A 14,104-nucleotide genomic window follows, 5' to 3' on the forward strand; every position below is an offset into this window, starting at 1 on the left:
AAAATGATTTAAGTTTGAATATAAATTACTTACTATGTATTTAAAAAAAAGAAAATTACTTATTTGGATTATTAACAAAGAAATAACAAAAATTATAAATATTTATTCATATAATATATAAAACTGCACGATAGAAAATCATTGACTGGTTGGACTAAAAATTGGCAGGAGTATCGGTTCGAAATAAGTGATCAGATTGATCGGATGGGTTGAGCTGATGATCTAATAATAAATTAATTAAATTGAATTAATTATTTGAATTGAAAATTGGGGTAAATACGAGTTTAAAATCTGATTTGTGTTATCTAAACATCAAATGGGATCTACGCCAGTTATAAAGTCTTTCTGATTGGGACATGAAGCTGGTTTGGTTTTATAAGTGAGTTGGAACTTTTATGATTGAAGATCAAACAAAATGGTTTATTTTTAATTAATGGTTGATATTGTATGCAGTTTTAAAAATTAAAAATTATTTAAGTTTGAAATATTTAATTTTAAATCAATTTCGGATATACAAGCAAATCAAGTGGATTTGACAAATGAAATAAAAAGAATCCAGGGTCAGATTGGTACTAGCAACTTGGGTACCAAATCCAGGTCTGGACTTCACTTATCAAATATAACAATTAGAGTGGAGTGGTCTTCCCCTTTGTTTCTCCGGATTCATCGGGCAAGAAACGGGAAAAAGAAAGAAGTAATTTTATTTGATCTTTTTGTATATACTATATATAAATATATAAAGAGCAAATAGATAACAGAAGAGGAGACGAAGGAAAATAGGAGTAGGAATCGGAATTAGAAGCGAGCAAAGCGGCAATTGATTGGCTGAGAATCGAAGACGAAGGTGAGCCAGAGTATATGGGGGCAAGTGGCAGTTTCTTGGACGATCTTCTTAGCTGGTTTCAACATCGCCATTTCACCATCTCTTCTTCCTCTTCTAATAATACTACTCAAATTAATAATAACAATAATGATATTATTATTGTCGATCAACATCATCATCATTCAACTCCTGCACTCACTCTAACTCTGACTCAAAAACAACCACCACCACAACAACAAGTCATTGTTCAGGATTTAGATTATTCTTCCCTCGATCTCATCAAAGTTCCTAACCTTCTTATTAATTCCATGGAGAAAAAGGTACTTTTTTTTTCATTTTTTCCTTTATCTTTCCTGATATTTGCTTTCATAAAAAGAACTTTCAGCCATTTTCTTAATAAAAAAACAGATCATTTCTTTTCTTTAACATCATTAATTGATAGATTAGCATAAGTTTTTTTATTTATTTATGACATTTAATTTGAAAGATGTTCAATGCGTTATTTTTGCAGTTCCATCTTGTGTGGTATTATAATACGTGTGTACATATAAATGTTTAACTGCATCTGGATAACTAGTATTTTAGAGGCTTTTGGAGAAAATGATCCTGCTTGCTAATTTGATATTGCTTTTTCTTTGCATTTTTTATTTAAGAGAGTAATTGATGAATTTAATTCTCATTTAAAAAAAAAAACAAATTTCGACTTGTATAACAATGTGATATTCCTTTTTCGATCCTTTATCATTCTCAGAGCATCAGGATAAAGTTAATCCTCTGGCATTTTTTAGAATTTGAAGCAAGAAGCCTTCTTTGGACTTGTTTTCTTTTTTCATACTCAATCTATTATTTCAAAGATGCCATATAATTTTGCCCTTAATATCTCCAGCGGCATTAGTTTATTATTTTATAATTTGGAAACAGAGTGCATTAAATGCTGTGTCTAGGCTGTCAATCTGCTTCTCATAGCTGAATTTTATAAAGTAAGGGTAAATGTTCCTTTCATGTTTAAATTTATGTATACCAGCTGTTGCGAGGTATGAAGAGAACCCTGTTCCTATAATGTTAGAAGGCTAATAGCATTTGCTATTGCGAGTCTTTATCTAGTGATCCGAAGGTTTCTCATGATTGTTACACTTTGCTTTTAGCTAGTGTGCACTTTCACATGTCATTTCTTTTGTGTTTATTGTAGTGCCAGGGTTATAATAAAATAAAAGAATCATTAATCTATATTTTCTATATGTTCATCTCTTGTTGTCGCACTCTATTTTTGTTCTTTGTTTCTGAATAGGACTTTTGGTGTTTCTAAACAATGGTGCTATACAGGGTGCAGCTGAAAATGATTTTTTCACCGAATATGGAGAGGGAAGCCAATATCAAATTCAGGAGATTATTGGGAAAGGAAGTTACGGAGTTGTTGCTTCGGCAGTTGACACCCACACGGGTGAAAAGGTTGCGATAAAAAAGATTAATGATGTCTTTGAGCATGTCTCTGATGCAACACGGATTTTGAGAGAAATCAAGCTGCTGCGGTTGCTTCGGCATCCAGATGTTGTAGAAATAAAGCATATTATGCTCCCTCCATCTCGACGGGAATTTAGAGATATTTATGTTGTTTTTGAGTTGATGGAATCTGATCTTCACCAAGTAATTAAGGCCAATGATGACTTAACTCCTGAGCATCACCAGTTTTTCTTATACCAGCTTCTTCGCAGTCTGAAGTATATACACTCAGGTCAGTGCTTTTCAGTATGCTTCCCTAACCTACCTCTTAGTTTTCTTGTTGATTTCTTTTTTCAATTGCTGCAGCAAATGTATTCCATCGAGATTTAAAACCAAAGAACATCCTTGCTAATGCTGATTGTAAGTTGAAGATTTGTGATTTTGGGCTTGCACGAGTGTCGTTTAATGATGCCCCATCAGCGATTTTTTGGACTGTATGTTGTTCTTTCATGAAATATGAAGCTTCTGCATTCATCTTTCCTTAGTATTTCTCAAAGGCTTAATTTGAATTTAAACTTTTTTTCTTTCTTTTTCTACATTACACAGGGCAAGCCTCCAAAAAGGCTGTGCTAACTAATCTAACTTATTTAATCCATCTAGGACTATGTAGCAACCCGTTGGTATCGTGCTCCTGAACTCTGTGGATCCTTTTTCTCCAAAGTAAGTTCTTTTGGTTTTGTGTATTAGGCTTTTCATCTTTATATTCTTGTTTCCAGTTGCTGAGATTGCTCAAAAGTAGGAGATATATTTCTATTTCTATTACCTAGTCATTATATATATTGCTTTGATTTCTCTAAACATTTTCGTCCCATTGTCTTCTGTATATTAGGATTTTCATATTTATATTCTTGTTTCCAGTTGCTGAGATTGCTCAAAAAGTAGGAGATATATTTCTGTTTCTATTACCTAGTCATCACATATATTGCTTTGATTTCTCTAAACATTTTCGTCCCATTGGTCTTCCCCTTCTACTTTCTGAACAATTATTGTTGTTGGTATCTATCCAGTGTAAATCTTGTTTGGACTATTGCTTATTAGTTTGATTGTTTGAACTTTGAATTCAATTTTAGTTGGCTGTCAAACCAAGTAGGCATTTGCTTTAACTTTTTAACGGATATGAGTTTCCTTTTAACGTCCTTTGTGTATGTACACAATTCTTCACCATGTAATTTGATGTTATCAGTAGCATGTTTGAGTAAAGTTCTTGGAATGGTTTAATTCTAAGTTTTCATCATTGAAGTAGTCAACATCGGATTGCTTTGCACTTCTCAGTGAATAGTTTTTCTTATGTAGAATTAAAGTTTGCTGCATTATTTTTAATATAGCTGTCAGCCTTTTCTGTAACCATTATTTATTGTTTCTTTTCTACTTCATCATCTTCTATGAAGAATTCTTGAAGCTAATCTTGCAGTTTTAAGAATGTGTATTGTTACTACTACAATCTGGAGTAGCAAAGTTAACATAAATTAATAATGTTGGCTGGCTTTTGAAGCACTTTTTGTAGATTGGCATTTTTTTTAAAATTAAGAACCTTGATTTAATGTGATGTTTGTTCTCTGTGTGCTCAAATCTCTTCTAAATAAGCAAATGCAATTGAGCATATCAGCAAAGTCTAGGAGCTAAAGACAATTGTTGTGCTCTTTTCTTTAGTTCCATATGTAATCAGATAAAGTTTTATGCCATGCTTTGTTATCATGAGTATTTAGCTACTTTCAATGTTATTGGTACACCCAATATCGCCTCCATTGGCCTTTTTTTAATCACTTGTTTTTATATATCTTTTGATGTATAATAATTGCATTAAATATATTTTATTAGGCTACAATTCTAATTTCTGTCTTTCATCCTTTTGTAGTACACTCCTGCAATTGATATATGGAGCATAGGATGCATATTTGCTGAGATACTTACAGGAAAACCACTATTTCCTGGAAAAAATGTGGTGCACCAATTGGATCTCATGACCGATACACTTGGCACACCCCCTCCTGAATCCATATCAAGGGTTAGTTATCTTCTTTTCCTCTATTGGATTTCATGTGCATTCACTTAAACTTGACCCTGATTTCAAGCTTTGTTGTGGCTTTTGAGGTTAATGTTAAATACTGACCAACTCATTGTGCTTAAATTATCGTGGCCTGGCAGATTAGAAATGAAAAGGCAAGGAGGTACCTTAGTAGCATGCGTAAAAAGCAACCAATTCCTTTCTCACAGAAGTTCCCTAATGTGGATCACCTGGCCCTTCGCCTACTTGAGCGCTTACTTGCATTTGATCCAAAAGATCGTCCCACAGCTGAAGAAGTAAGATTGAGCAATCCTAGTAACTTAAAAAGTTTTCAAAAGAGCTAAAATGAAAAAGAAGTATGCATACAAGAGATAACCCTAATGGTGATGCATCAAAGATATGATAATTCCTCTTCCCATTGACATTAAATCAACTATAAATGATAAATCTGCAAGTCAGATCCTGACTTACTAGCTTCTGATATCCCCAGTGGTGATGCATTCTGCTTGCAGGCATTAGCTGACCCATATTTTTATAGTTTGGCAAATGTGGATCGTGAACCATCTACACAACCTATTTCAAAACTAGAATTTGAGTTTGAGAGAAGGAAATTGACAAAAGATGATGTTAGAGAGCTGATTTATCGAGAGGTACTCCACATTTGTTGCTTTGGTATTATGTGGTTCTTGTTTATTGTATAGCTTAGCCAACTCTTGCCTACAGATATTGGAGTATCATCCCCAGATGCTGCAGGAGTATCTTCGCGGTGGGGATCAGACCAGCTTTATGTACCCAAGGTTAGAAAACACTTATTGTTCCAAGTTAGATTAACTTCACACATATGGTCATCTCTTTATAATATGTGCATAATAACTATGTCACATTCAGGTTTAAAAATCTTTTCAGAGTCTCTTGAACAAGTAAATTGGTCTTTCTTTCTATTTTAAAACTATGTGACTTTTTTCTTAGGATCTGTAAGCATGAGAGCATAATTTGATTTGTTCAATTTCATTATCAACTTGATGTGTCTCAGAATTTTGATAGTGATATAAGTATAAAAAAATTCATTTATGAAGGAATTTTGTAGTGATACTAGAATATCAAATTGTTTGAAAATGTAACTAGTGGGTGAAATGTTAAAGGGGTAGTTTTTGGTTTAATCAGTTCAACCAGCCGGTTGAAATGACTGAAATAATATTCGTATCTGGACCGGAGGGGCCATTGTTTCCCTGTCCAATCCATTCAACTGGCCAGTCCTGTCTGGCCATTGTTTACCCATGTGATTTATATATATCCCACTTTTTTCTTTTGCAAAGTATGTTAGCTTTGTTTTGCTAAGGTGGCACTTCCTGAATCATATTAAAGATAAACTAGAGCTTCAAAATATAATCTTCACTCTTGTTACTGGTTAGGTTTTGTATGCTTTCTCAAATGGGAGAAGTTCGAAATCAATATGATTTTGACAGTTTTGGGTTTCTTCTTATTGAAGTTGTGATTAATCCCAAACCAAAAACATAGAGAACTTGTGTTTGGTCTGAACAAAACAAAAACATTGGTCGAGTACTCTTCCTTAGTATCATTCTTCATTGTAAACCTTACAACTCTTTGGTGCTCTTAACTTTTGTTGCTTAATATGATGCCCAAGGTTGTCCTTGTACGATTGAAAGACAGTTCAGTGAAATAATACTTTTTGAGTGGCTTTGCAACTATGTAGTACTGAAGTGTAATATAAGGGAAAAGGGAAAAAAGGGTCCAGAAATTCTAGTTGAAAATGTTTGCTTCTGGCATCACAATTAACATTCTCTTTTCTTTTTCATTCAAATAGCGGTGTTGATCGATTCAAGCGACAATTTGCACATTTGGAGGAACATTATGGTAAAGGTGGTGAAAAAAGTACTCCACTTCTAAGACATCACGCTTCTTTGCCTAGGTATGCTTCATAAATTTTTAGGGATCATGTTAGTTTTCTGCCAATTTTTTCTCTTCTTTTCCGAAGCCATAAAATCAGAGTAGATCTTGTCATGCTTTAGATGGTGGAAACGCCACTAGCTTGTCTAGTTCATGTGTCGTATTTCAGTTTGCCTAAATGACCTTGCTCTCTTCTTTTCAGAGAAAGAGTTCCCGTTCCCAAGGATGAGAATGCTGATCAAGATATTGATGGTGAGAATTCAACTTCAATATCTCAGGTAGATGGTTCGAACGCAAATGCGGAAGGGCAAAATGGCACTAACAAACCAAATAGTGCTCGTAGCCTATTCAAGAGTGCTAGCATTAGTGCCTCCAAGTGCGTTGGTGTACAAGCAAAAGACAATTCCGAGGTAGACATCTCTTCACCTAAACCTCTCTTTGACAAACTAACAGCAACTTTAGCATGAATAACAAGACATTCTTGATGCGAAAACCGAACTGTTATGCAGCTATCTTATTTATACCATATTTATTTTCTGTGCTGCAGGATAACCCAGATGAAGCCACTGATGAGACAGCTGATGTCTTGTCTCAGAAGGTTGCAAATCTTAATGCTTGACTGAAACTTGCAAATCGACTTTCGAAGGATATAGTTGGCTTGGTGCACCCGTTTTTGCCCTGACCATTCGGAAGAGATTATTTCGTAGTGATTTGCACCAAACCCTTTACTTTATTTTCTTCTGACAGAAGCTAACAATAGAACGGTGACATTCGTGTTAACGCAGTGCTCAGAGAAAGGCTTCACCTATCACGTTACTCTATTTTACATTCGAAGAAACCAAGAGATGATGTATTTGTTCTATTGTGAACTTCAGAAATGCCATGTTTAGGGACTAAGAATTTTGATTTTAAAGAAGAAAAAAAAAGAACACACTGTATACTATTTCCACTTTGAATCACAGTCGTGCTTAAAAATGGTTGGTTGGATTGATTTATGAAAAAATTCGAGCCGAGTCGTGATAATTACATTGACAATCTCTTTATAGTTCAAAGCAGGAGAATTCATCTCTCACTGAGGGTTAATGCTGCTCGTTTGATGAATTAATTGGAGATATGCAGTTTAATTATACAGTTACTTAAAATTTTAAAAAATTAGTCTTTTTAAAAAAAAAACTTTACAGCTTATCTAATACAGTTTAATTTTCTTTGGAGTTCAATGATTACGCTAACCACGTTGTACAAAAGCTAATTCATTTCCCTATGGTTATCATTTCTTATTTAGCGCTAGTATAAAAATCCCCAAATCTCTTACCCAAATCCCACAGTTTGTGCTTTCCCTCTCACAATTATCCACTTTTCGAATCAAATTCAAAACCAAAAACCCGATCAATGCCTGAGCTCGCGGAAACCTACGCTTGTGTCCCATCAACAGAGCGGGGCCGTGGAATCCTGATCTGGGGCGACCCAAAATCCAACAAGGTTCTTTACACAAATGGGCGATCCGTCATTATTCTCGACCTTAACAATCCACTCAACGTCTCCGTTTACGGTGAGCATGCGTATCCGGCCACGGTGGCACGGTTCTCGCCGAACGGGGAGTGGGTAGCCTCGGCTGACGTGTCCGGCACGGTTAGGATCTGGGGGGCCTACAATGACCACGTGTTGAAGAAAGAGTTCAAGGTTTTGTCGGGTCGGATTGATGATCTACAATGGTCTCCTGATGGGATGCGGATCGTCGCCTGCGGTGATGGCAAAGGGAAGTCTCTCGTTCGCGCTTTTATGTGAGTTTTCTTTTCCTTTATTAGTTCAATTTTGATACATTGTAGAAGCAGCCTAAGAAACTGACATGTTCTATTGTATGTTTTAGAGCTGGTTTTGTTCTATTTTGAAATATATGCATGTATCACCCTGTTACCTGCTAATTGATCAAGCCTACAATCTTAATTGACATATAATTTTTCATTTTTTATGTACTATTTACCAAATTCATTTCATATTCCTGTTATTTGAATTTGTTTATATAGATTCATTATGAGGAGAGAGCGTTTATTTTATACATTTTCAATGAACAATATGATGGCTCCTATGTGTAACAACTACTTGCAAGTTTGATTAGTAAATATTGCATTTGTTTTTGAGTACTCAAAATTTTAAGCTTAGTTTTGGTTAGATGATAGTTGCATCAAATCTATGCTTGAATAATGTATCACACCCAGATCCCAAATTGCTAAAGTACATGTCAGACTTGGCGTTTGCCATCATTACTTTATGGATGACCCCTATTTCGACATACACATTTGCTTCTTCAATTCAAGTCAGTCACATTTACCTACTTGATTTGGGGAATGTGAAGTTGTGTGAAAATGGGGTCACTTAACACACATGATTTGACAAGCAAGATTAGCTAAGGATCTTGACTTTTAATGTTAGAGTTGCATGGATACTCAAATGCATTATTCATTGACCTTTGATAAATACTAACGATGTTTTTTTTAATACTAATTTGCATTCTACTATTATTAAGTATATGACGAACATTATCTTGCACAGGTGGGATTCAGGCACTAATGTGGGTGAGTTTGATGGCCATTCAAGACGAGTTCTAAGTTGTGCCTTTAAGCCAACAAGACCATTTCGCATTGTGACTTGTGGAGAGGACTTTTTGGTGAATTTCTATGAAGGCCCACCCTTTAAATTCAAGCAATCTCAAAGGTTTGTTATAACAAATCCTTTTCTTTAACATTTTGGGCTTGATATGGTCTCTTTCACTTCTGATTATGTATAGAATTAATAAACGACACTTTTTTTTGGGTGTGGACTAACAAGAAAACTTTGTTGATTGTTGTTTTTGCCACTGTAAGTAACCTTTAGCCCAAATCATAACGTGTTGAAGCGAACACCTGCAAACAACCACAAATCTAACCCAGAGGAGGGGGAGCCAAGAGTTTTGCTCAATGCGGTCGATTAATTAATACTGTATTTTGAAATCATAGTACAAAATCATCAGTCGACCAGAAGATTTTTAAATCAAAATTTATACGATTTTGCTTTGACTAATGTTAAATATTTGTCAAGGTGATTAACCTTTTAGTTAAATTAATTTCTCCGACATATTTTTTTGACGTATCTTTCGATTAGCAAGACAAAAAAAGGACACTATTAAATTATTGTCATTGAAATAGAATTACAAAATAACAATACTAGAAGTATATATGTTTATTTTTATTAACATTTAGTAATTTTCTTAAAGACAAGACAACTAACTCACCAAATTTAGTGACTTCACTCATCTAACAACTTAATAAACATCCAATTCATCAACACTCTAATTGTAATTAATTTAAGAATAATTAAAGTACTTATACTTGAAAATTCAATTCATCTAACAATCTATCAATGGCCAATGTTTGACTTAACTTGGTTATTCTTTTAGGAAAAGTGGCATCTAGTTTGCAAGATTGGGTCCTGATTATATCTATCGCTTCATATGGGGGCTAGAATTTGTTGAAAACTAAAACATTTCAACCTGCTTTGCTGACACCTCTAACACATCTTGCTCAATTGCCCTTAAGAACTCACACACACACAAGTCTGCACACTCAACTCTTAATTTGCTCCATGTGTGAAGACATATCCAATAACCTGACTTTGCAAGGGAATAAAAACCTGCCTCTCTTCGATATTTGGTGTTTATGACTATTTAATCTTCAGTTTGTACTTCACTTCACCTATTAATTTATAGGCTGAAGTGCTTCAATCTTTTATTTGCAGAGATCATGCCAATTTTGTAAATTGTGTAAGATATTCTCCTGATGGAAGCAAATTCATCTCTGTAAGTTCTGATAAAAAGGGTATTATATTTGATGGAAAAACTGCGGAGAAGATTGGAGAGTTGTCGTCTGAAGATCCCCACAAAGGTAGCATTTATGCGGCCAGCTGGAGTCCTGATGGTAAGCAGGTGAGCATCTGAGAGCTTTTATTGCCTGGCAGTTGAAATTCCATTGTATATGTTATAAACGCCTATTCCATTGTTTCACCATTTCAATATGAGATTTGGGTTTATCGTTGCTGTGGAACATAAAGAATAACAGGCACCAAAAGGCAAGGCTGTATAATCAAGTTGATATCTATAGAATAGGTTTACCTTTTTTTTTTTTCTTTATGTTATATGCATCTGATGTGAGTTATAATTATTTTTCCTTGATGCACTTTGTATTTGCTTAGAAAGACATGTTTTTAACTTTCAAGTATGAATCAATGTTTACCATATAGTTTTCTTTCATGAGGTGCCCTCCTTTAGTGGAATTTAACTACTTACCATGCTATGTGTTATATGCTTTTAAGATTTCTTAATATTATTCCAGGTGCTGACAGTATCTGCTGATAAGACTGCAAAAGTATGGGATATCTCTGAGGATGGTAGTGGGAAGTTGAAGAAAACATTGACATGTTCTGGCTCAGGTGGAGTTGATGATATGCTTGTTGGATGTCTTTGGCAGAACGATCATCTTGTCACTGTATCTCTAGGTGGCACAATTAGTATATTTTCTGCTAGTAATCTTGAAAAATCCCCACTCCAGTTATCTGGACACATGAAGAATATCACTTCATTAGCTGTCCTAAAAAGTGACCCAAAATGTATACTGTCTAGTAGTTATGATGGGCTAATAGTTAAATGGGTTCAAGGTTTGGGATATAGTGGTAAATTACAGAGGAAAGAGAATTCTCAAATTAAATGCTTTGCTGCTGCTGAAGAAGAGATCGTTACTTCTGGATTTGACAATAAGGTACTTGTCATTTTTATTTCTTGTCTGATGAAACAGTCATTTAAGATTCACTTTGTTGGCTCTTTTCTTTTCTTTTCTCGGGAAGATGAAAATATGCCTCTTATGTGTCATTGGCTTATGTCTTCTCACTAATTTCTTGAAGCAGTAGGTTTATTATGCATCATCCTACTTATTAGCCATGGTACCACTTAGGTATAGGTACATGTTTGACATGAATATAAGCTTTCCCCTATACTATACAACAATGGTCATATTCTCACATTAGTATCTTCTTTGAAATGTCCATTATATATTTGACATGAATATGTTAGGCAAAAAAATGTAGACTAATCCATTTATGATGCAAATATCACGGTTTAATTAAAACTAACATGAAACTTTTTAAGTGGTATTTCTTTGGGTAGAATATGTTAAGTTAGGCCAAAAGAAAAATCATAATAGAACCTATGAGGTGCAAAAGAATGAAGTGTTGAACTTGGAATAGAGGAAATAATATTTTCTCCCAAAAAGTACAGCTTTTTCTAATATTCTTGCAAAATGAATTATTCAAGTACATGGAAGAATTGGCATTCACACATTCTACTTTCAGTTGAACTGGTATTTCATTTTAAATAGAGTTCCCTATGCCTATGCTGTAGTAGAGATTCGCAGAATCTCATGTTAGAGTTTTAGTAGTAATTTTATGATGCTATCAGTCTTTTCTCTTTCTTTTCTTTTCCTTGTGTCTATGAACATGGGATCTCTTTCTCTTGGACGCGTAGGTTCTATTGTTTCTTATATTTTCCTTTTAATGGTACCCCTGTTCCAGATATGGAGAATTTCTCTTCATGGGGATCAGTGTGGGGGTGGAGATTCAGTTGATATTGGCAGTCAACCGAAGGACTTGAGCCTTGCCCTTCTCTCTCCTGAACTTGCTTTGGTTACAACTGACTCAGGAGTTGTTATGTTGCGTGGTACGAAAGTGGTATCAACCATAAACCTTGGTTTTGCTGTGACAGCATTAGTGGTTGCACCTGATGGAAGTGAAGCTATTGTTGGTGGGCAGGATGGAAAATTGCATGTATTTTGTATAGTAGGTGATACCCTCAAGGAAGAGGCAGTACTTGAGAAACACCGAGGTGCAATTACTGTCATTCGTTACTCACCAGATTTCTCAATGTTTGCATCTGGAGATGCAAATCGAGAAGCTATAGTCTGGGATCGTGTCTCTCGAGAGGTATTTTGCACTGCAGATATTTCTTGTATGTTCCTTTAGCATTTGAATGTCATAAAATTTGTGCAGTAAATGTGGCCAATATATACTACTAGTTGGCTATGTCTCTGTTTCTTTGTCCTCGTATATATGTATAAGTTTGTCTTTTTTTTCTCAGAAACTGATAAAGGTCATTTACTAACTGAACCTTACAGTTACCTTCATATATATATTTTTTGGGTGAAAGGTAGTGATTGATTGTTGATTTAGAGTGAAACCTTAAACCTTGATCCAGACATAAAATATTTCAGTTCAGGATATTGATATGATCTCTTTGTTTCGAGGAAAATATTGAACCATTTGGTTTCTTTATCAAAGCTTAGCAGTGGAACAGACATGTAACAATGGAAAATAGAATTCATGTCCGATTTGAATGCATTTTTAAAGCTAGTTTGTTTTCTCTTTTGCAATGATCTTATGGAGGGCCATAGTGGTGTTCTGTAACGCTGTCTGAATTATTTCTAACAAATACTCTCTTCTACAGGTAAAGCTTAAAAACATGTTGTACCACACTGCTCGGATAAACTGTCTTGCTTGGTCTCCCAATAACAGCATGGTTGCTACTGGATCACTTGACACCTGTGTAATAATTTATGAGGTTGACAAGCCTGCATCTAGCCGAATGACCATAAAAGGAGCTCATTTAGGTGGAGTTTATGCATTAGCCTTTACTGATGAACACAGTGTGGTAAGCTCTGGTGAGGATGCTTGTGTTCGAGTGTGGAAATTGACCCTGCAATGATAAAGACCAATAAAGAAATGCCTTGATCGGTTGGTGGATGTGCTGCATTTATCCGAGATATCGTTTTTGTGAGCTTGGTCAGCATGCAAATTGAAAATCTTTAATAGGAGTTGGTTGAGTTTGTGACATTACCAGCCTTTCTAGTGTGTGTTGTATGGTACCTGGTAGCAAGTTTTCGATCTCGAGGACATTGTTTCCCCCATGCAAACAAATATGGTTCTCACTTCTCACATCACATGGTTTTGCATTTAAATGATGGCGTGATAGGGTCGCATAATATACTTCATTTCTTATTTATCTTTGAGCGTGTTAAATTATGATGTGTGGTTGTTGTATTGTACTCTCCTCTTCTTTTCCATTGCATTACTGCTCAAAATTTTTCTACCTTGCTTTGCTACGCGAGTGAAAATATACTCTTTTTTATTATTATAAAAAGTAATGGGTATTTTTCAAAGTAAATGATGGTAGTTTCTTTCTTTCTTTCTTTCTTTATGTAAGTGGATGGTTACTTTGTGTATTTACATTTGTTAAAATGATTTATATTTGATTTTTTTTTTCCTTTTTCAGCTGAACTTGTGTAACTTATAACATCAATTTACTCATGGATTTTATGAAAACTAGATTTTACCATCGGTGAAAGTACAAAAAAGAAAAGAAAAAAAGAACGTTATTTAAATTCAATCAGACATTTGATGATAACTAGAATTATTCTCACTCGTGGATGAATGTCTTTGAGTAAATCAAATTTAAAGATAAAAAAAAAATTAGTTTTAGTTATGTATTAGTTAAGGTGATTGGAAAAAAATGAATTAAATTTTGGAGTTTAATAAAAGCACAATAGAAATATCGGACAAAAAACAGTAATTTGAAAGAAATCAATTATGGATTCAAACGATTGGATGCAAATATTGGTCAATTTTTAAAAAGGAAATGGTTTTTTTAAGGTAAGTATATAATAGTTTTAATGAAAGTAGATATTTAAGTCAAATCAATTATCAATAAATGAGTGATGTGAAATAAAAGATTACTTTATCTCCAATTGCAAACTGTCCCATAAATAGTTTTAACAAGCAAAAAGTAAACGAAA

General features: G+C 34.5%; 2 protein-coding genes across 2 annotated transcripts; both read left to right on the plus strand.

The window, feature by feature from the left end:
- Window positions 1–394: 394 nt before the first annotated feature.
- LOC107923818 (mitogen-activated protein kinase 9) lies at window positions 395–7,262 on the plus strand. The gene is made up of 11 exons (XM_016853965.2): window positions 395–1,143; window positions 2,147–2,555; window positions 2,630–2,757; window positions 2,924–2,983; window positions 4,179–4,328; window positions 4,469–4,624; window positions 4,841–4,978; window positions 5,052–5,125; window positions 6,154–6,258; window positions 6,439–6,646; window positions 6,784–7,262. Exons 1-11 carry the CDS (start codon window positions 859–861, stop codon window positions 6,853–6,855), a joined length of 1,785 nt encoding a protein of 594 aa, XP_016709454.1. The 5' UTR covers window positions 395–858; the 3' UTR covers window positions 6,856–7,262.
- A 132-nt stretch (window positions 7,263–7,394) lies between these two features.
- Window positions 7,395–13,401, plus strand: LOC107923817 (actin-interacting protein 1-2). Its single transcript, XM_016853964.2, has 6 exons — window positions 7,395–8,017; window positions 8,787–8,948; window positions 10,008–10,194; window positions 10,601–11,023; window positions 11,832–12,239; window positions 12,760–13,401. The coding sequence occupies exons 1-6, from the start codon at window positions 7,626–7,628 to the stop codon at window positions 13,015–13,017; spliced, it is 1,830 nt and encodes a 609-aa protein (XP_016709453.1). The 5' UTR covers window positions 7,395–7,625; the 3' UTR covers window positions 13,018–13,401.
- The last annotated feature ends 703 nt before the right edge of the window (window positions 13,402–14,104 follow it).

This window comes from Gossypium hirsutum, chromosome A11 (genome assembly GCF_007990345.1).
Source record: "Gossypium hirsutum isolate 1008001.06 chromosome A11, Gossypium_hirsutum_v2.1, whole genome shotgun sequence".
Lineage (NCBI taxonomy): Eukaryota > Viridiplantae > Streptophyta > Magnoliopsida > Malvales > Malvaceae > Gossypium > Gossypium hirsutum.

Bases quoted from the DNA above. Each gene is read 5' to 3' on its own strand.
- LOC107923817 (XM_016853964.2), top strand. From the start codon at position 7,626: ATGCCTGAGCTCGCGGAAACCTACGCTTGTGTCCCATCAACAGAGCGG. The intron at 8,018-8,786 runs GTGAGTTTTCTT...TATCTTGCACAG, and splicing joins TCTCTCGTTCGCGCTTTTAT to GTGGGATTCAGGCACTAATG. The intron at 12,240-12,759 runs GTATTTTGCACT...TCTCTTCTACAG, and splicing joins GGGATCGTGTCTCTCGAGAG to GTAAAGCTTAAAAACATGTT.
- LOC107923818 (XM_016853965.2), top strand. From the start codon at position 859: ATGGGGGCAAGTGGCAGTTTCTTGGACGATCTTCTTAGCTGGTTTCAA. The intron at 2,556-2,629 runs GTCAGTGCTTTT...CAATTGCTGCAG, and splicing joins TCTGAAGTATATACACTCAG to CAAATGTATTCCATCGAGAT. The intron at 4,625-4,840 runs GTAAGATTGAGC...TTCTGCTTGCAG, and splicing joins ATCGTCCCACAGCTGAAGAA to GCATTAGCTGACCCATATTT.